General features: G+C 39.5%; 1 protein-coding gene and 1 long non-coding RNA gene across 7 annotated transcripts in view; one reads left to right on the top strand and one right to left on the bottom strand.

The window, feature by feature from the left end:
- The window catches only part of BCAS1 (brain enriched myelin associated protein 1), a 56,237-nt gene extending 50,918 nt beyond the window's left edge, over window positions 1-5,319 (top strand). For all 6 annotated transcript variants that reach the window (XM_088153407.1, XM_025163596.2, XM_025163597.2 and 3 more), the window contains one exon: window positions 1,399-5,319. In XM_088153407.1, the coding sequence (XP_088009533.1) occupies window positions 1,399-1,473 (75 nt within the window). In that variant the 3' untranslated portion in view covers window positions 1,474-5,319. The remainder of the gene's footprint in view (window positions 1-1,398) is intronic.
- On the bottom strand, window positions 1,426-21,508 carry LOC112540117 (uncharacterized). Its single transcript, XR_003084191.2, has 4 exons — window positions 21,456-21,508; window positions 15,747-15,838; window positions 2,100-2,268; window positions 1,426-1,524 (listed from the first exon to the last, which is right to left on the bottom strand). It is a non-coding gene; the product is annotated as an uncharacterized LOC112540117 (long non-coding RNA).
- Between the last annotated feature and the right edge of the window lie 1,887 nt (window positions 21,509-23,395).

Here is a 23,395-nt window from a genome sequence, read left to right as displayed (position 1 = left end):
AGATAGATAGAACTTGCTTTATTTCCTTTGGATGTGCTGGCTGACAATGCTGGCAACCTTTATCTCAACCCACCAAGAAGGAACGGGCTGGGAAAGAAATCATAAAATAGTCCACTTTGATTTCTTTCTCACTGGCAGATTGATAGTAATCAGGTTAAATGGGTTGTGTTGAATCCATCAACTGATTGCATCTCTATCCCCAGAAGCAAAAGATGCTTTTTTACTCCTGGAATTTCTGCTGCCGGAAACTCCACTCCCTGAGTGGTGACTCCAACTGCACATTGTAGAATTTGGGTTCAATACTTTCATCCTATTTTTATCTTCTTGTCTTTTCTTGTGTGTGCCTTTCAGATTGTGAGTCCTCAGGCCAGGCTCTTTGCACTTATATATTTCTTTCAAGTAGCAGGCACAAGATGACATTCAAAGGAGGACGACGCTAGAATCGTTCTCAGTTAATCTTGTCCAATGTCCTGCCAAATGGGAAACCCAAAATAAAATGCAAAACACCCCAGAACCCTTTGGGAGCTATTAGCAATCGATCTTTTCTTTCAATTTTCCTTCCAGCAGCGAGGTGAAATGTTAATATTATTTGTAAGTAGGATCAAAACAGGGATGAGTTAGAAGCAGAGAAGCCCCATCTAGCCAGCCCCTTCCTGTGTCTTTTGCACCCACAAAGGCTTATAACACACAGGAGAGAGAAAAACTAAGGCAGGAGAGAAGTGTTTTGATGAATAATGTGATATGATTGAGCAAACATGTTGGGGTACTTCTGCAATCAATAAATGTATTACGGCTTGGTGTTTTAAATATGATAGGCAGGACTGTATACAGAAATGCAGGAAAAGTACAAGAAATTTAATTAGTGACAGAACATTGTCTTTTTTAAATAAGTCCCTCACACTTCTGCAGGCTCAACTCAGGCCAATTCTTAAAAGATTTTGAATGAAATGTGGGGGTTTTATGTGGAGATGCACATAAAAAACCGGTGGAACTTTGATTGCACCATCGTGGCTGCCATCATGACCTCTTTTGACCACCACGGGCACCCCAAAAATGCTCACTGGTTTGAGCGGCAGACTTCAGAATCTTTGTTCCTTCTCCTACCTACTCAGAACAAAATAAATTATAGTAAACATCAAGCCAGTATCCATATGTTGCATGTTGTAGCTTTTTCCCATATGAAATTTGCCTATTAGCAGTAAGCTTATTTGGATTTTTTATGTAGCAAAATGCCCACTCGGTTCTGGCGCAGACTCTTTCACCATCTGCATAAAGACAACGGCCCACTGAAGAGAGACGGAAATAAAAGCCTGCCAGTGTCAGGTTCCGACATAATTTCCTGAGCACCTTCAGCAATATTTATATGTTTCTCTCTCTATTTTTTTCCCCTTTCTCCAGAGCCCCAAACGGATGTCGGATGCTGGGGTACAAACAGATCCTGTGTCTATTGTGTCTGTCGTGAAGCCCAAATAATGAATAACCTGAAGTCTCTGAAGAATCACTGGAGCACCGTTACTTTTTCTCCTTGCGGGACAAAAAGAAAGGAAGAAATGATTGGTATTGTTCATCCCTCCCTCTCTCCCTCCCTCCCTTTTCGTGGCTGTAGCAAACTAAGTCTTGTGCCTGAGGACGGATGTACAGATCCAAGGTCATCCCAAGCAAGGTGTTTTATGGGCTGTGTGGGCGCACATGCCTGTTTCCACTGTCACCCGTGCACTGCTTCTCCCACTGAACTGCCTTGTCTGCCCTCCCTGCAGTTCAGTCTGTTGAACACCACGCCCATCTTCTCTCCTGGTGCCATTACCACCACGCCTCTCATGGGATGACCATGAGGCTGACCTATCGCTGCCCCACTGTCCTCACTGGTCGTGCATCCAAAAAGGCAGCATCTGATTGGTTTAGCTGCCTGACATTCCTCTTTCTAGCACATAGCAATAAAATGGAGTGGTGGGGCTGCAGCCTGGGCTAAAGATCCAAATTAAACACCACCACCCCCCTTCCAGCAGCCCTGAATGCACCCACTGTGCTAATATATGTTTTGAGAGACTACCTTTTACAGAACATGTTCTCTTAAAAGCTAGCAGATAATAAAAGCTTACCGAGACAGACACAATGGGGAGACAGTAAGATTTAAATGGAGTTCAGCATCCAGGACAGCTGGTAGGTTCACCGGAAGGCAAAAGCTGATAGAGGAATACCAGTAGGGGGAAATGGGTTAAGATCAAATGTGTCTACCAATTGTTTCACTCTTTTTTCTGTATTAGGAATCTAAAAAAACAAACAAAAACAAATTAAAAGAAACAGGAGAAAGCCTGCATACAAATTCATATAACCTATGCATGTCTAATATATGCATTTCTGTATTGAGTTCATAATGTATCCTATTTAGCCACCAATATTTCTTATATTTTGCTGCATTATATGCAATTTTTGTGTGCATCTTTTTAGCTGCAAACCGTGTCCCAGAGTTTTGCAAACTGTGGATTTTGATGCATAAGAATGTTCCGTTCACTTATAAATTCAAGAAAAGTGAACTGCTGATGTTTGTATTTTTAAAATGGAAGAAAATGTATTTCTCCTCCATGCCTACATTTCCATTCTGAAATGTAACCTCCACCCCAGGTTTCTTCCAATGTCCTGATTTTAAGAGAGGGTCATCTTAGGACATCTGATTGCAGGTCCCATGTCCCATTTAGCACTAACCCTGCTGGGTTAGAACAGCAGAAGGAGTCTGGTAGAACTTTTCCCAGCTAACAGATTTTATTAAAATATGTAAACCTTCATGAGCTGTAGCTATAACTCATGAAAGCTTACTCCTTTTAATAAAATTGGTTAGTCGGAAAAGGTGCTACCAAACTCCTCCGGATTTTTGGCTACCATAAGACCAGCATAGCTCTCACTGTACAATCAGAGCAGCATGTAAGCCCCAGTAAATGAATACAATAAATAAATAAATAAATTTCCTCCTTAGCTTCATGATCTTTGATCAGCAAAAATTCTGCAACCCTTGGTTGCAGCTAAGCCAATCATTTCAGAACCAGTTTGGAGGATGAGCAAAGTTCTGAAAGCTTCCTCTGACTCATATTAGAAGAGCAGTCTTGGATCATTTGTCTTAGTTTGCCCAGTTATGCAAAGAATTCCATTTGTATTTGTGTGTTTGCTATTTGTTTATTTTTCAGTAATTTACATCACATAAATTCAGTTTCCCTGCTCTGCGAGATCCTGAGTGCATGCAGAAGTATGAAGCAAATTAATGGGTAATGGCTGTTGATATTCTACTTATTCATTCTTACCCTGCCATTGTGCTTTCATATTTACTGAATTGATATATAACAAACAGGGGCCTCTATAAGAGGCATTAAAAAAGCCACAATAGCAGCTGCACCCGTGCAAATCAAAGCCCCGCCCCTTTTTAGGCGGGTCACGTTCGGCTTGGATGCTCTTTTTGCCATGGGCCCAGGGTGAGTTGAGGAACAGCGGGTGATGCACGAAGCAACAGCTCACAGCTCACAGAAATACAGACTCTCCCGCTTCAAAACAAGTGGATGTTTCCTTTATAGTCTGCCAGAATCTGAGTCCATCCAATGTCTGTTGGAACTGGGAAACAAACTGATATCTAAGGTTTTTTTAAAATGAATACAGGATCTGGCATCTTCTAAAAGCAGGGTGTCTATCCTGTTATGATCTAAAAATGTTTCATGCTTCTCATGGGTAGTCTTGGGTTAATCTTAATCATAGCTAGGAATATTGTGGGACATAGTAAAACAGTGGTGCATTTATGCAGAGGTAAATATTCTTATGAGCTAGATACATACATTGCCCTAGCCATGTCCTAGCTGGCTTTGTGTAACAAAGTGTGGAGAGGCTCAGAGATGGCCTTGGAGAAACTATGAAGAGATGGTTACAACATGTCAACACGCATGCTTTAAGCCCAAGAAAAATGGAAAACGATAGAAAGAAGCCCAGTTTGGTTCCTCCTTAGTCCACTAGAGCCTAAGGAGAAGGGAGGGAAAATCAGGCATTCAAGATTCTGTTACCATACTCTATGTCAATAAATATAGTTTCAATAAAACTTGCGGAATTGGTTTCCTGTTCTAACCTATCTCAAACAGCTGACAGTAAACCAACATCAAACAAACCATATTAGAGGGAATCAACTGAGTAACAAGTACCAGTATTAAAACTCAAAGATACTTAAAGGGATACTTAACAAAATGAGAAGTTAATTGGCAAGCTAAGAATAGCTCTCATGGATGAGTTAATGCAGACAAAATAGTTTTGTTTACATTCGTTTTGACAGTGACATGGTTCACACAACAGGGTTAATGCAAAGGATGGTTTGGAAGCCTGTTTCAAACCACGCTTTCATATCTTCTTTTCTAGGCAAGCTTTATTTATAGTTTTATCAGATAACAGTGCACAATCAGGATAGTAAATGGCGACCCGTTGTTTAGTACTGTGCGATGTTTGCAAAAGCAGGTATGGAGAATGATTGATGAGAGTGTGAAAGCTTTCCAAGGCTGCCGTTATAAAGATAACATGATGTAAGACCCAGCGGACTGTGGGGCTTACTCAGGACTGTACTGGACAATAAGAAAAGGATGAGATTAAAATGCTTGTGATGTACATGATCGGAGAGATTCTCTTTGAGGGGCACCATTATCCAGGGAAAAGAACAGCTATAAACCTGAACAGCCTCCATTGCAAGTTGTAGTCTGAAATACTTTCAAAACACAAACATACATACACATGCCCCGCTGTTGATTAAGAATACCAGGGTCGCATTCATAAATCTTTCAAGGGACCCTTGAAATTGATTTTCAAGTGATTAAGTTTATTGAAACAGCTGAAATGTACAGGACTTGTCACTAATTCTCATCTATTTCTGTCTTCATGTAATGAAATGCAAGAAGTTTGCTTCTCAAAAGTAATTAAAGTATTAACCAGAATCCAACACGAGGGGGCAGAGTGGAGGCCCTTTTATTACTAACCCAAAGGATGTATTTACTTCTGTGTTATTAATATGTTTTGTTGAATTAAAACAGGGAAAGGTCCAGTTGTTAGATTATGCAATTATATGATTTAAAAAAAAAACATGGCTTAAAAAAACAAATGCAATTATATCTGATTTACAAACATTCTGTGGTAGGAAAGTTTTGTAGCACATCTATGCTACACATACAAAGATGCATTCTATTTGTTATTGTAAAAGTAAGGAAGAGTAAGACTAATGTTATAATTTAAACTAGCAGCTGAATTTTAAATACTTGTATATTTTGATTTCCTTCTGATTCAATAAACATTATTTAAGAAAATCGATTTATGTTTTTAATCCCTTAATTAAAAGTTTTTATTAGTTCTCTATGGCTATGATCCCAATTTTGCAAAACTTGAAAAAGAGAACACCTAATTCATGTCTTATTACTGTCTGCTGTTGGCAGAAATATATTTAGGATCTACCAAAGTCTACATCTGATGTATTGTCGAAGGCTTTCACGGCCAGAATACGATGGCTGGTGTGGGTCTTCCAGGCTGTGTGGAAATTTTGTTTCCTAATGTTTCGCCAGCATCTGTGACCGACATCTTCAGGAGGACAGGAGCTCAGGCAGGAGCAGTTCTCTCTGTGTCCAGGATGATGTGACCCTGTTGTGGGTATTTATAGAGATGAGCGAGGGTGCCTGAAGGGTGTGTGTGTGGGGGGGGGGGGGGGGTTGGGTTAACGATTGGCTGCTTCTGACACCAAAACAAGCAAAAACTTCCAGAACACAGCCACACAGCCCGGAAGACCCACACCAGCCATCTACATCTGATGTTGGACACCCAAGTACATTTTGATGTTCACAGGATTTTTGGTGACAGAATGGGACACAGAGACACAGAAAAGTGTAATCGACACTTCTCCAACCATATGACTGACAGATGTTATGTGTGTGTGCATTTCTCTCCCTCTCCCTCTTGGGTGGCCACTCGATTGGTGAAGACTGCTGCAAATCCATTTGATATTATATATCACATACTAAATTTAAACTAATACTGTAATTTACCTTTTATATATTTGAACTGCATTGGAAATGGAATATTCAGCCATATACTGCAACTCATATTCAGACTATCAATTTGGCCTAGTTCAGATTTTTGAATCTTGCATTAAGGAGAAAAGAAACTTTTGGGCACCAGCATTCAAAAAGGAAAGTGATAAATTGGAGCATGCTCAGGGAGGTTACGAAAATGGTGAAGTGGGTGGAAATGAAGCCCTACAAGGAATAGTTAAAGGATCTAGGTATGTTTAGCTTGCAGAAAGGGCAACTGAGGGGAGATATAACACCAGTCTTCAAATATCTGAAGACAATATATGTAGCAATATATGACAGAAGACAATATATGTAGCTCAGGGTTGCATTGTGGAGTCCTTGGGATTCTCTGAACTTGGTTGTTTTCTTGCCGATGTTTTGTTACCCATCTAGGTAATATCTTCAGTGTTAGAAGGGAGTGAGGTTTGCTCTCTGTTTATGTATAGTAGCTTGCCCTGTCAGTGTTGGTTGGGGTGTGGTTTTCTCCTTGGTACTTCCTTGATTAGGGTTTGTTTACTGCTTGATTGCTTGTCTGGTGTTGATCCTGGTGTTAATCCCTGTTTATCTGGGTGTTGATTGCTGATGAGGAGGTGTTCTGGTCTTTTTGTTTCCTTTTTATTGTCTCTTTTGAATAGTGTGTTGTTTATCTCTATGTGCCTGTTGATGGCTGACTTGTCCAAATACCAAACTTCCAGGAATTCCCTCATGTTTTTGGATTTAGCTTGATCTAAGATGCTAACAGTTTCCCAGTTGAAACTATGGTTAAGTCTGTCCATGTGTTGTGAGATTAAGAAGTTTTCATCATGTCTTCTGACTGCTACTTGGTGTTGATGCATGTATTCTGCTAGTCTTTTGCCTGTCTGTCCTGTCTGTCAAAAATGCAAGGGATTCCTGGAAGCTTGGTATTCAGACAAGTCAGCCATCAACAGGCACATAGAGATAAACAACATCTACACACTATTCAAAAGGAAACAAAAAGATCAGAACACCTAATCGGCAATCAACACTCAGATAAGCTGGGATTAAGCAGGAATTAACACAACACCAGGATCAACACCAGACAGACAAGCAGTAAACAACAGGAGAAAACCACACCCCCACCAACACTGACAGGGCAAGCTACTGCACATAAACAGAGCAAACCCATTCCCTTCTAGCACTGAAGATGTTACCTACCTGGGTAATGAAATGTCTGCAAGAAAACAGCCTAGCTCAGAGAACCCCAAGGACTCCATAGTATCTGAAGGGTTATCCCACAGAAAGAGAAATAGACTTATTTCTTACTGGTCCAGAGGTCAGGACTAGAATCAGTGAATTAAAAGTACAAGGAAGCAGGTTCAATCTGACAGGCTATTGCTTGTGACATTGAGTCCTCCTTCACTAGAGGACTTAAAACAGAGGCTAGCTCAGTGTTTCTCAACCTTGACAACTTTAATATTGGTGGACTTCAACTCCCAGCATTCCCCAGCCAGTACGACTTAAAAAGTGCCCACTGACTTAGCAAAACTGCTTGAAGAAAGAACACTTGAGTTCTAAGGTTAGGCTGAAGATTACTATTATGAAGACATGCCATTTATTTCTGTTATTTTATCCTAGCTCTTCAGCGTACAAATTTATGATGTTTTTTAAATCATTCTATATTGCTCCAGTTTGTGGCTTTTACTAAGCTTGTCTCATTCTGAATTCAGGATGGTTCATTTCCAGGAACTTCTGCAATCAAATCCTTTGAGCATATGTACCCATTTGTGTGCTTGAATATGTAATTATGAAAGAAAAGGAAAAGTGGATTAAGTGAAAGGCTGACCTAGAAATATATATCTGTCTCCCTGGGTTCACACAACTCACTAAAATGAGATGTGCTTTGTTTTACCTTATCATACGGTATGAATCTAGCTCCTCTGGTTTGTAAATCATGGCCTGGAAGTGTATGACCTGGGCCATCCCACACACACACCTATCCACACCCACCTCTTTGAGAAAACATTACATGTAGACCTAGTTTATGTTCCCATCTATCCATTTGCAAAGAAAACATTTAAACAAAGAACTTGGGAAAACTATAAACTCCTCCTCCTCCATGTTGTCTCCTTTCATGACTACTAGCTCTTTAAAGACTACTCAGTTTAAGTGCAAAAACAGGAAATCCTGCACTACCTCTTTGAAGGTGTGCTTTCCCCCTTAAATAGCAGCTGTAGTAAGTGCTTTAAGTAAGTATCAGATTTAAGAGACAAAATCCGGACAATTATGCATTGGCAGAAAAGAGATTCAGAAAGGTGTTATAGAATTCAGATATACTGTATGTAGCCCAGGTATGGTGGCCCTAGTTCTAAGAAAAGAATCACAAGTCTGTCTGTCTGTCTATCTAACATTCAGTTGACAAAGGGTCTCAATGTACTATGTACAGTAGATGCATTGTTTCATAATGATGCCAGAATGATAAAAAATAAGCTACAGCTCTTAAAACTGTATAGAAAGTTTTAATAAAATAAAAAATAATAGCATTTTTTTCATTCCTGCCAACTCAAAAATCCTTTAAAATTTTCTAAATAAATAAATATTTTGAGAGAAAGATTTTAATAAAGAATAACAGAGCTGATTCTTATCCAGGGGTCACCATCTTTTTTACTAGTGTTACACATAAAAAAGAGCAGGGCTTCAAACATGCAGTCACAGCCGCCATCTTGATTTTTTTGACTCTCCCACCCCCAACTGACACACCTGTTTTTATCCTTCTTTCTTCTGCATTAAGTGCAGGACAAAAATAGGGAACTTGCAGCCTTCCAGATATTGTTAAACTACTACTCCCAGCAGCTTCATCTAGAATGGTTAATTGAGAGAGATGTTGGGAGTTGTAGTTCATCAACCCCTGGAACACCAGAAGTTCTGCACTTCTCCAGGTGTTATAAATTATATAAACATAATTTATATGTTGTTTATTACTGTAGATGCTATTATTTCTTTATTTCAATTATTTCTGTAGCTGCCCATCTTATAACCACTAGTTGTCATCAAAGTAATATGGAAAACTAATTCCTTGCTGGCATCTAGTGGTTGTTCAGATTTTTGTAGCCCCAATATAAGTACTTTCTCCCTCTTAAGTGGAGAAACTGCAGTGCAGGTTTCATCAAGAACAACTTCTGTCCAGATTTGTTCAAGTGTAAGTGAAACCTGTCTTTTGCTGGACAAAGCTGTGAGTTGGACTGAAGAACATGAGTGATGAAAATATTTTTCCAAAATGGTATTGTTCCCAGTTCTCTCGATTACCTTAGTAACACCATCTCCCTGTCACATAATTCAGTATTTTATATGGCACACTCCTTCCTTCAGGCTATTAGCTGTTCCAATTTACATTCTGCACCCAAGAAAGCCCTGCCATACTCCAGATCACCTATAAGGACTTTTGAGAACAATTCTATGAACAGCTTCTGTCAAAAATATAGTTGTCACTTTCTGTAGCATTCAAATTTCATTTGCCTCCAGACTCAATGCTTACTAAATCCTGAACACTCGCATACCTACTGCTAATGAAATAATTCGTATAAAGTCAAGGAAAGACAACATCGTGGTCTCCTCCTACTTTGTATTACACCTCCCACAATTCCTTACTACTGATTATGCAAGCAGGGTCTGATAGGACTTGAAGCTGAAAAGATTAGCAAAGTTTTCTCATTCTAAAGATGAGAAGCTGGACGGGGTGCCTCTACATCCATTAACCATAGGCAATACTGTATGATGGTACTGGTTTTTCAGCTTAAATGTAATTTAGTCTACTAACTAGAAGAACTCTTACGACACTGTCTAGATATATTGTGTCCACCACTCCAAGAATTTTGGGAATAATGGTCCCATACATTTGAAGGGCACTGTATTGAGGAACTAGAAACAGAGAAACAAATATTCTGTAATTGCTAAAACTCTCAGATAAACCTATTTCCCTAAAACTGATTCCTGATGAATCACTGGAAATTATGTTTCTGGTTCAACCAAATTTTGATTCATAAGGAAGTGGGTGTTCCAGTTACATGCAGCTTAGTCAAAACATCTGTTTATCCCAATCTTTCTTCATCACATTTGACTGATCCCCAAGTCTTCATCTTAAAACAAATCTGAAGATATTGCCAGTCTGGTACCAGGCTCAACCAAACATTTACACTAAGAATAACAAATACACAAACTCCACATATTATCATATGAATTCCCCATATCTCTTTTATGAGTCTATCCACACCCAGTGTATAAAGGTGAACACTCTTTCTTGAATAGTATTAAAAGGGAAAAAACATTAAAATGTTAAAAAATACTCTCCCAATGTTATTACCCTCAGGGTAATATCTAAAGTTAATTTACTGCCAGATGAGGGAACTTCATCCATTTCTCTATCACAGATCTATATAAATTGAAATATGAACTCCTGTACCCCCATCTATTCATATACATTAACATATATAAATGTTATGGAAATTTTTTCTTATGTTTTTTTAGATAAAAGTTTGAACCGTTGCTCCTATTGGTTGATAAGAAGCAGGTGTTCACTCTAAGTACATTTAAGAAGAATAAGGCGGACACTGCCATTTAGGCAATATCTATTATCACGCATACGCTAGAATAAGGTTGCCCCAAGTAGAAGTGGAGACATTTCTTCTGTGAAATGTCAGAATACCCAGCTTGGTTTTTATTTCTTCCAGATTCTTTTTATCTCTTAAGCAGTTATTTATTTATGCATTTTTTCCATGTTGACAGAACTGATACAGTATCTTCAGGATCTTCCTGTTTTTGTCAGAATGACAAAAGTATTGTCATAGTGTTGCACCACAAACTCTGTCCTTCATACATGTGTGTGATATCACACTGCATGCACAGAAATGGGCAGGCTGGCATCACAACACTAGTTTTGGGGAAAAAAATTATGAGGTCATTAACTCATATGATTTGGTCTTGTGAATTACTGACATCTTTTTGGAACAATATTTTCAGGTATATCAGTAGATTCATGGGGAATATTTTAATGTTAAAGATGTTAGTATTATGTTAAATTATGTCCCAACATTTTGGAATATGACTACTTTTGAGGAGTGATGGTTTTAAGGCCTGGAATGTGGCTAAGAGAATTATTTTAAGAAATTGGGAAAGTAGTAATATTCCTGATATTAAGGATTTAATTCAGGAGATATGTAAGATCCATTTTTGAAAAGGCAATTCTATCCATTAATCAAAATGACTCAAGATAATTTTTGTGGCATAGATTTTAATGATATTTTGTAATGTTAGAGAATCATTAACTTTATTTTTTTTTCCTTAAGTAGATTTAGAAACTTATCTGACATTTGATTAATGTGACATATTTCCCTTTTTCTGTTGTTTGTGTGTGTGTGTGGAGGAGTTTCTTTTGTTCAGTTGGATGGTGGTTTTTTAATTTGTTTTCATTTTTTCCCCTGTTTTTCTTCTTTCTTTCTTTCTTTCTTTCTTTCTTTCTTTCTTTCTTTCTTTCTTTCTTTCTTTCTTTTTTTCTTTCTTTCTTTCTCTCTCTCTCTCTCTCTCTCTCTCTTTCTTTCTTTCTTTCTTTCTTATATATTGTATTTGTTCTATTTCTTTCTGTAAAACTTGTCAAGATAAAGAAAGCTTTTTTTTTTTAAATCACTACACAGTTTTTGATAGCCTGACACACACACTCTCTCTCTCACACACACAGGCACATAGAAACACACACTCACACCCTGGAAGCTGCTGGATTAAAGTCTGTTCAGGCACATCTTTGTCAGTCTTCAGTTAAGAAAACACTGCAGATGCGCTAACTTTAATGAGTCAACGGTTTATAGCTGGCACAGCAGCTTGAAAAAAGATGGGCTGCTTTAATCAGTAGGTTGTGCAATATCCAAAGCTCTTCTTTCTGATCATTTTGAAACCCTAACAATTATGCCTTTGCACCTCATTATCAAAGCTCTCGAAGCAGCTGAGCCATGATCAGCAAAAAATATAAATGGGCAGCACATTCCACACTATCTTCCTCCCAAATACATTTTCTTCTCTTTCTTCCTCCCTGTTTCCTGCTCTATGAACTTCAGAAAGTTCAGTGTCAAACATTTAAACATCATGGTACAATTCCCCTTCTCCTCTTTAACTGTTACAAAACATGGAGAGGTTGACAAGGGCATTGCTAGCTGATCTTGGTAGTTTCCATTCAAAGGGGTTTTGGACTTGCCAGGACTATGCAAAATGACTATAAAGCACTTTCTCCTTGTGGGGAGGAAATAAAACAACTTGGAAAATGTCTTAGTTCCTGTTTTTTCTCCCTCCCAACAGCTTCTGTTTCAACATCTTGAACTAGTTACATGCACACAGCTGAGAGTCAGTGCCAAGGTCTGCTAAGAATGAGATAGTCCTCTCTGGTATGTGATTACAATTTTCAAGCCTTGCCCAGTTTTATTGACAAAGTTCCTTGACTCTTGCTTCATTTCACTTCCGCCCTCGGCTTTCTGCTTCACACAACCCCAGCCCGCCACAGCTAGGCTCTCTTGCAGAGCTTTCATCTCCCATAACCAGCAGAGGGCAGAGAGATGTAGTTTCTGAGATCATTCAGTTCATTAAAGAAAAGTAGCTTCTTCCTGCTCCAGCTGGAGATGTAAAAAGTAACAGGTAGACCTGTGAAGATCTTTGAAGGGATGCTTTACGTCACTGGGCCTTCAGTTAGAGAGCGGCTTTGAAGCAGAACCAGGAAGCAAAGAGATTTCTTCATCAGAACAGATTCACAGTATTTTTGGAGCAGGTTCAATAGGTAATCTGTTTTCTTTGTTATCAAAGCAATTTGGCTGATCAAGGCAACCAGCTTCATTAGAGCAATTGTATTAATTAGATTGCTCTGAAAGGGCAGGATGATTGACTTCATGGGACAGTTTCTTTCCAAAACTAAGCTCAATAAAATCGGCCCATTTCTAATAAGTCCCAGTTATCAATATTCCTTTCGTACTCCTTAGAATTAGCATCCAAACCTGCCATTCTTACAGTCAACTATGATGTTTGATTTAGGATTTATTTATACAATATTTATGCCCTGTCTCAGTCCTAATAGACTTTGGGCACAGAACAACAGAGTCTAGTTAAAAAAAAAAATTGAAAACGATTTGGTGAGACAATCTTCTGTTTTATCCTAATATTATGGGAAACTTTGGGGAGGTGTATGTATGCAGTGTAATCAGAGGGAGCAGGGGTATTCATGGGGAAGGTCAAAATCATCAGAATAGCAGCTGTGGCCATGTGATTGAAGACCCACCCTCTGTTTACATGTATTGGGTGCACAACACATGTTTAAAAAAGGCTTCAATTGCATGGTTGTGGCTACAGTCTTGACTAGTTTTACATCCCTGAGACTGAGCACTGAGGGTCACAAAACAGAACCACCTTGTCCCCCTGGATTTAATTGGGCAAATATGATGTCTTTTATCCACAGACAAATAACTCATGTAAAGTATGGCAAAGCCTGCTGAATAAATTATAGTTGGATTCACTGCTCTTTATATATTTGTTCCCAACAGCAGCTGACAGAGGAAAGCTTCCTCTTCAAGGTGAAAAAGACACCTGGTACAGAGGAAGACAGATCCAGTTATTGATCAATAGTTTGGTCAGTGCCCTATTTAGAAATGACCAAGAACTTTTAAACGCTACCTGCTCTACCAATGAGCTACAAGCTTCTGACTGGAAGCATCATGTTTTGAAGGTATATTTATTTATTTTATATTCCAAATTTAGATACCGCTCATCTCACAAAAAGTGACTCTGGGCAGTTCACAATATCCCCACTCCTGACTTATACATGTAGCAGACGAGAGCAATATGGTGAAAAAATCTTGCAGAGAACAGAGTATCGCATGTTGCCATCTTCCTAAATGCAGAGTGATATCATTTCTTCTGGCGTGCCTTGGTCTCTCATCTCAGCAGTAAATGTTTATGGCCCAGGAACACCCTTGTTCCATCTTCTTCTCTCAGTTCTGGTGGCAGACTAAGCCTTCAACTGAAGTTTGGGTGAGATAAGGGATTTGGCTCACTATCATGCTAAATTTTTTACAAGTGATGCGGAACCAATTCAAAGGGCTGCTCTTCCTACCCCATCTTGCCCCTCTTCCATTCCTTTCTACATGTAAAACAGATATTCCTTGGAAATCAGAAAACTAGCATGGCAGGTCTGGACTTAGATTAAAACCTGTTGCTCTGAGGAGGTGGGCTTTATTTCCACCTTGCAGGAAGTTTGGCATGTAAGAGAACAATGGAAGAAGAAGGAAAAAAACAGTCTGTAATGGTTCTGTCTACCCTACCAGCTAATCCTCTGCTGCTTGGAGCTGATCATGTAGCTGACTGAAATGGGGAGGAAAGGGACAGTGGACTACTTAGGTCTTCGGCAGAGGGTCACACCTTTTAAAAATATTGCAAGTAAGAAGAACTAGCAGAAGCAGTAATTTATCATCTTTCTTCCTGATATGTCATATATGTGTGTGTGTAGGTACATAGAAGAGCCAGTTTACTCAGTTAAGGTGCTGGATTATAGCAGAAACCATCTTAGCCCAAGGGAATCCGCTGGGTCCCTTTGGACCAGTCCCTCTCTGCCAACCTTAGGAAGAGAAAACCACTTTCAAAAATCTTGCCAAGGAAACTGCAAGCGCTTGTCAATAGCATCTCCAATTGGCAACCAGAATCTTATCTCAAGTAACATCTCAAGGTTTAACCACCTACATTTGCTGAGTATTAGAATAAGCCACAGCTACTCATTTTGCAGTTTGGGGAACATATTTTGGTCATAGAAGAGCTATAGTTCTGGCCCATGTGAGCTGCCCAGTGTTGCTTAAGACAAATCAGATAGATAGATAGATAGATAGATAGATAGATAGATAGATAGATAGATAGATAGATAGACAGACAGACAGACAGACAGACAGACAGACAGATGATAGATAGATAGATAGATAGATAGATAGATAGATAGATAGATAGATAGATAGATAGATAGATAGATGATAGATAGATAGATAGATAGATAGATAGATAGATAGATAGATGATAGATAGATAGATAGATAGATAGATAGATAGATAGATAGATGATAGATAGATAGATAGATAGATAGATAGATAGATAGATAGATGATAGGTAGATAGATAGATAGATAGATAGATAGATAGATAGATAGATAGATAGATAGATAGATTTTAATTTCTCCTGATGGAGGCATGAAAGTCTGCAGGGAGGCAATGGGGCAAGTGGCATTGCAGGTCTCATGATGTCATTGCACAAATGATGTCATGCCACCTGTGACATCATTGTGGCTTCTACTGTACCCCAATCCTCTTCAGTTGTTTCTCCAGTGTCGCCTTCCTTTTAAAAAGGCATCATTCTCTCCATACCCATCCTTAATGCAAAGAATTAGCCCGCTTTATTATTCTTTAAATTCAGAGGGAAAGAAAATGAACAAACAGTAAGCAATTTAATTCCCATTTAAATGTCTGTAAATCAGTAACTCTAACTGAACGCTGCTGTTGAGGAGGAAGTAAAAACCTGTGGGCTGGGAAATCACATATAAGATATAGAACAGGATGCAAAGAGAAAAAATGAGAAAGATAAGCGTTTTCAATGAATCTGAAACATTTATAGGTACAATATTTACTTGAAAGTTAAAAATAGTAAAGTTACCTCCAAGACATGTCATGAAGTAACAGCTGAGGAACTGTGTTGGGAACAGGAACAATGATGATATCATCTGTAGAAGTGTAAAGGCTCTCTTTCTGATGGGAAATAAATGAGGTGATAATGAGGCTTTTAAGTTTGCGAGAAATTAGAAAACTAGGACGTCAGAGAAAGAAGAAAACAATGAAAGCTAGAAAGTGGAGACTTATTTCCTTTTCTTTGATGGCGTTCCAACTTCCTCTAGCAATTTGGAATTTATAATTTGAAAGCTTGTCTGGAGTTCTAATGCAAATTAGAAGGTTAGGGACAGATCATCATGGAGAAAATCTGTCTATGTTGTCGCTAGGAGTCAAAAACAACTTGATGGCACATAATCAATCAATCAATCAATCACAGTTTAGGTCCTCTTCAAATAAATTAATAGTGGTATAGTCAGCTTGGCAATGCTCAGAAACTCTTCATTTAAGCAGGTATGGCATTGGGGGCATCAGTGTTACTCTGAGAACCCATCAGGCGTTCTGTCCTACCAACTTTTAATAGATTGAAAAACAACAATAAAAAGCTGCCATATTGCAGAATATAGCGTTCTCCTCCAGTTTTTTATTCCCAAGCATATATACAGGTTACAAAAGCTCCTTCAGAATAAAAAAACGATGGTCAGTTGCAACTCAGGGCTGTCTCCAAAAATGTGTCCATCTGCTCAGAAAGAGGACAAACATAGACAATAACGTTAGAGGGTGTGCTGCAGAAGGGGATGCTAGAGATGGTTGCAAATAGCATTCCAGGAAATGAGTGCTTTGTAACTGGTTATGCCCTTTGAACAGTCACTCATGCCCTTATTATCTCCCAGATAGACTACTGCAATGCACTCTATATGGGGCTACCCTTGAAGAGTATCCAGAAGCTACAGCTGGTCCAGAATGCGGCTGCGCGGGCTATTTTTGGAGCCCCAAGAAGGGCCCATGTAACACCATTGCTCCACAAGCTGCATTGGGTACCAGTTTGCTTCCGGGTCCAATTCAAGGTGTTGGTTATTACCTTTAAAGCCCTACATGGCATGGGACCAGGTTACCTAAGGGACCACCTCTCTCCTATGTCTTCAACCCATCCCACCCGATCGCACAGAGAGGGCATGCTTCGAACCCCCTCAGTAAAAGAACTCCATCTAGTGGGTCCAGAAGGTGGGCCTTCTCTGCGGTAGCCCCCGTTCTTTGGAACATTCTGCCCCCAGAGGTGCGATTGGCCCCCTCACTTCTGGCCTTCCGAAGGGCCTTGAAGACCTGGTTCTGCCACTTGGCCTGGGGTGGGGAGGGAATACTTCAAGCAGGGGGACGGCGAGCCCCATAGTGGCCAGCTCTCCGCAGCCTGATTTTCCATCTTCTTGGATCTTCCTTTTTTTAGTATTGTTTTAAGTTTTGGATGTTTTATGTGTTTTATATATATTTATAGTTTTAATGTTTTTTGTAAGTCGCCCAGAGTCCCCTAATTGTGGGGGAGATGGGCGGGGGAGAAATCCAATAAAATAAAATAAAATAAATTATGAGCCACCATTTTGTGAGTGGGCAAGACCATTCCTCCATTGTGGCCATTTTGGAAATGGTGTTTGCATCCGCATCATCCAGCCATTTGAGCAGCCTCCTCCAAAGCAAGAAAAGAAAATTAGATTTCCCCCCCTTATTTGTTTAATACCACTGTAAAATTGAGAAATAGCCGCCAATAGCTTAAGTGCTCCATGGTTAAGCATGCAGGAGGAGGCCAGCAGAAACTGGGGCAACCTCACGCAAATATTCCTCCAAATCCTTCAGAAGGTTACGTTGAGTTGCAGCGTTTGGAAGGCTGGTTTGTAAAACAAATCCTTTGATCTGGAGAACAGCAATGAGGGAAAGAAGCAACAGAGAAAAGGAAAGAGAAAGAAACGTCCTTTTGAACCTGTAGAGGCAGGAAATATGTTCGTTTCCTTACTTGTGGCTTTGCCACACTGTTTTTTGAAAAACACACAACCGAGAAATGTTAAGACTTTTCGGAAAAAGCTGTTTCTAGTCTCATAGAATTAGAATCAGGACCTAAAAGGTCATCAAGTCAACTCCCTGCACACTGCAGGACTCACTACACCACCCCAACAGATGATTTTCTAGCTGTAAAAGTTGCACAGGTATGGTATGTATTGGAGGAAAATCATCAGTGAAAGTTTCCAAGTTCATACCATTATTGCTTCTGGGTATTTTCTCTAGCTGTTCAAATTTTTTGTAGATTAGTTGCAAAAGGCATATCTGGCTATGTGTCTGGAATCCAAATCCATATTACTTCAGTTGTCTACAGTATACGTGCATTTGTCCTCCAGTTTCCACAAAGGGCAGTGGGAGAGAAAGGGCTGAATTCCAGATAGGAAGAGAAAGCAGTCAGGGGAGTTACTTGATCATGGGAATACATGCACACTGGGGATTTAAAACCATCAGTGTAAGAAAACATGGTTTTGAAGTCTACCCTTCTTCTTTTTTAATAAAGAATTGTTAGCTTCTTTAATATCATGATAGAAAGATATGCAACAGAAAATAACATTACCACTGGCACCTTCTGCCACCTCAAACTAGAAAGTAAGCCAAAACAAGCACTAAGAGAAATTTAAAAGAAATTCTCAAGTACCTTGAGAATAAGGTAGAAAAACAGAAGCCTCTCTTCCAGGGGACAAAAATTTGGGGAAAATTGGAAGGCACATTTCAGCACAGAATTAATCTCATCTGCCTATGGGAGGAAATAACATGTCCATACCCCTTTATTTATAGAAGTAGGATAGCAGTCATATTCTTCTCATTGGTTGTGTTCACACATTGTATTTTACCTAGTTACTGAAATAATTCATTTCTCATGTTTTAAAAAACAATGAAAATTCAGATGGGACAAGGAGGGGCAGGCCCTGGAAGGGGTGAACTGGTGCTTGTGGGTGTTACTCTGGGGGGCCAACCTTGTTGCACAACTTCTAGATTTGGACATTTCTCCTGCATCCCTTGCTTCTCTGTACCAAGACTGGCGAATCTGAACCCTAACTCTGATCTCTGTCAAAACCAATCCGAATATTTGCAATAACCTGAGATCATAAAACAAGAGATGCAGTACAAAGATACAGGCAAACCTATTCAAGAAACATCATATATTAGGTGGTGGGACCCTTTCAAGGTGATACTTCAATAGTAGAGGGACATGTCCTGTCCCCTGTGACAGAGAGTCCCTGTTTGTTCTGCTGTCATTTGTTTCCAGGCTTTTGGGATTTCTATTGTTAGCATTTCCGTTCCTTTTCCTTTTCATCTTTTCCCGTCTTTCATTTTATGTATAACTTTGGATCTCTGCTGAGTCTCTTTCAACAGCTGCCAGTAACGTGGGCTCTACCTGTCTAGCCAAACTCGAAGTCTTGGATTTGTTTATTGATCTCTGTGCATGTGCGCCAAGGTCCCTTTTCTGCTAAGCATTCAACAGACCAGCAGAAAAGACGAGCTAATTTCGAACTTATATCGAACAAATCAACCCAGCGTTCTCACTCAAGGCACACATGACCACGCTCAAATTATCCTACTTTAGACACATTATGCCAAGACCCAGCTCTCTGGAAAAGGCTCTAAAGCTGGGAAAGGTGGAAGGAAAGAGAAGAAGAGGATGACCAGCAGCAAGGTGGATGGACTCAGTTACAGGGGTGATGGGTGCACCGTTGGGAGACTTGAAAGAACAGGTCAGGGATAGATCATCATGGAGAAAATCTATGCAGTCACTAGGAGTCAAAAATGATTTGATGGCACATAATCAACTAGTCAACCAATCAATCAATCAATTTCAAGCCATCAGTAAAAGATATAATCAAAAGCGTTGCAGAAGTGATAACAGAATTTCATAAAAGCATCAGTACAATCTTCACATGCACAGAGCTACACACAACCAAGAGTGGAAGCTTGCTTTAAGCAAGTAATTTAAAATTAAAATGTTTCCAGAAAATTATGATATGCATTTAAAAAAAAAAAAGACATTCATTTAAAATGGACTTAACTTTTGGGTAAAAAGAAGCTGCGAAAGAAACAGACTTGATGAAAAAGGGTAGATTCAACAATGATACCACCATTACAGTACAGAAACAAAGGCGTGACCTGCGTGCCCTTGTGCTTCACTAATTGATGAGGTATGCAATAAAGTCCCACTTATGCATCTAAAGTTCAGGGAGGAACATATGGAAGGAGAGACACTGGGCCATTTGCATCATATCTCTATCAGAAGGAAGTCCCAGTGGAATTCAGAGGAGCTTACTCTACTTAATATACATGTATACCCTTAAGGCATTAAAAGCAATAACTGCACCATTATTTCCGTCCCCCTCCCCCAGCAACCTCAGAAAGCCAGTTTGCAGGAACTAGAATTGGCAAGATTGTCTTTCCAAGTGGCTGAGCCAAAACACAACAGGATTCCAAACCAGCTAAAACATCTGGATTGGAACTGGCTTGAAATTTCTCAAATATTTTCTGGCCCAGGAAAACATGCTTCTGTTTTTCTATGTTATTCTCAGGGTACTTGAGAATTTCTTCCATATTTCTTTTTGGTGGTGCTTTTGAACAATGGTTGGAAGTGGTAAATGGTGCCCCATGGAGGAGTTTCTTCCAGATGTCTTCTCATGTCATTTAACTGAAGCACTAAAGATAAAGAAGCTGTAGTGTGCTTGAGAGAGGATTTTTCCACAAAAGATAGGCATTTATACCAACACTTCTTGGCCATCTTGTAACTAAGGAAGTACTAGAACTCCATGCCGGGGGGGGGAGAGGCGGCATACAAATTTAATCAATCAATCAATCAATCAGTGGAAATTTCACTGATATTTTTTCCCCCTCCTTTAGAAAAAGGCAATTTCTTGTACATCAAATTGAATAAGAATAGTTTCATTCTGTAATGTCCTAACAAATCTTACAAGATTCAGGTTCTTTTACTTCTTTTCATTGAACACAGCACAGCATCAACCCCATTTATCTTTTGGTTGTTTCTTCTCAGGCTGTATTACTCATCCCCTTCCTGAATATGACCACCCTTAAATGCTTATTTGCAGTCCTCATATCCTTGTTTAGTTGTTGTATCTCGACTTTATCTTACAGCTCTAATTCATGCTCTGCTTTCAGATGAAATCTCTCTAACCACATACTTATCACTCCTTTGGGGCTTTTGAAATAACTCAAGTAGGAGTACCTCAGAAGCCTTTGACAACTTAGATGCACAGTTATTCCATTTATTTTGCTGAAGGTGAGAACTATGATGCCTCTGAAAGAGTCACGAAGCACCCCAGTCTAAAAATGGTCATAGGCACACCCATATCAAGTTCAGCTAAGGGCAAATACCATTTTATCCCCCTGTTCCCTGTATTTATTATTTATTATTTTTGCTTCACAGAATTTTAACCCAGTGAGCATATGGGTTGAAACTATATTTCCTGATTGAAAGGGGAAGTAAAGATAGTTTGAAGAGTGGCTAGAAAGCTTCGGAGCAGAGATCAGGAACTAACCCAGTAGGAACCAGGTCACCTCCCCACCAAAATTTAAAAAATTATTTTTTAAAAAAATGGCCCTAAACCTATGGAGGTTTTGGTGTTGTCAAGCAAGATGTAAAGCAAAACCATAAGAGATTTCAGGTTTTAGTTCTCAAATATTACATGCAAAGGAAGCTGTAAAAAAAAGTATTATTTTTTTGAGTTACCTGGACCTTCATACAAGAACTCACAATGCCGCTCTAAACCAGACCAGTCTGACTTCTGATTTAGAGCAAAGTACAAAGCTCTCTTTGGTGTAACCTAGATTAAATTGTCAGAGTACATTAAAAGAGCTTATTGTGGTTATTTCACAATCATTAGTGAGTGCTTCTTATCATAAAGCCAGCAGCAGGGAGGGAAGAAACATGTATGCCATCAAGGCCAACTTTGAACTTAATACAGAAAATCCATTACTAGAATGACTGAACACAGATGAATTGAATAAACGACTGGATGAAGGACTGGATTCAGAGCACAGATGACTGTCGAGTATTTTCCAGCAAGGGACTAGCTCCTCCCCAGCTCCTCTCAGGTAGTCCTCATTTAACAGCCACAATTGGGACCAGCAACTCTGTTGCTAAGCAATGTGGTCTTTAAGTGAAACAAACACATGACCATGCTTGACCTATGTCGGTTCCACTATGGTCATTAATTAATCACCTGTAGTTGTTAAGTAAGACATCATGTGACCATGACTTGTGATTTTATTGCTAGCTTCTTCATTTACTTTGCTTGTCAGAAGTCAGCTGTGAAACTCACAAATGGTGATCATGTGACCATGGGATGCTGCAACAGTTGTAAACGTGCACTGGTTGTGAAGCCTCCAAATGGTGATCACACGACTGTGGGGACGCTGCAATGGTTGTACGTTGAAGGACCGATCATAAAGTTACTTTTTCAGCACCATCACAATTTCAGTCACTAAGCAGGGCACTGGTTAACCAAGGACTACCTGTAACTGGTTCCACTGTTGACCTGACCCAACCATCAAAGTTCTGCTACTGTTCAACCAAAATCTACTCCGTAATCTAATCACATTTGATCTAATCCTGCCCTCAGCCCTTCTGGATGTCTCCCATTTTCTGGTCTCCCCCATTTATTCTTCTTTTCTCCAGGCCAAATATATCCAGTTTCTTTAACCTGCCCTATTAGGACTTGGTTTCCCTTTCTCTCTGTATAGTATGGTGGGCCCCTCCTTGCAGGTGGTGATGGGTCTAATTGTGGTTGTTTTTCCTTGGTGTGATGTCAAATACAAAGGTTCTATGCACATCACTGATTGCTGAGTTATGGATCTGGTTTTGTCTTTTAGGTATTATTTGTAAGGCACTTAGGGCCATTTTTGGGACTGAGTGGCCTATAAATTGCAGCCATGAGGAAATAATAAATATCTGCATTGCCATCCTTGATATCATTCTTAGATTATGACACTAAGGTCTGCAAAAGAAATCTGACTTATAAGTATCCATCAGTAGAAAAAGAGTGCACGAGAGGATGGACCCGTGTGCTTGCTGGAAATAAGGGCTGCAATACTTCTTTGTCCATGACTCTCTCTTGGAGCTTGGAACCATGGCAGTGTGTTGCAGTTGCTTCCAAATAGTAGGCTGAGAGTAGTATAGAAGGCTTCCAAATATTGCTACATTTGGGAATCAACTTTGACAGTACACTACTAATCCAGGCTGATTGGCTTGAGTCCTGACTGCAACCAGGAGATGGGACAGTCTGATAAAATAAATTATTATTCAAGCAAAGTGTGGTTAATGCAGAACTTTTCTGTGGCTCCTGGGTCTTGGTGTCCCCCTGCAGAACATACAAGATCCAAACTATAGATACATTGTATGATTATTTCCATTCTCTGGAATTAATTATTACCTTTGCTGGATAAAGGCAGCTATTTGTACATTACTAACATACTATTTCTAAATGTTTCTTCACTGTAGTTGACCACAAATATAAGAAAAACTGAAGATCTTCCTCTGGGTGTGTGTTTACAAATGACTGATTTACTCTCTCATGGCTTAGTAAAAATAGCTGTGCTTTGTGGAAAGAGCCTATGGCCTCAAAGGAGGTTCGTCTGTTATCTAGTCAGCTGACAGGAAGTCTGTCTTTG

The sequence above is a fragment of the Python bivittatus genome, unplaced genomic scaffold (assembly GCF_059951505.1).
Source record: "Python bivittatus isolate LINGU-HERP-01145 unplaced genomic scaffold, Pbiv_v1 ctg000700_np1212, whole genome shotgun sequence".
Taxonomy (NCBI): domain Eukaryota; kingdom Metazoa; phylum Chordata; class Lepidosauria; order Squamata; family Pythonidae; genus Python; species Python bivittatus.
This window is presented reverse-complemented; position numbering and strand designations above follow the sequence as displayed.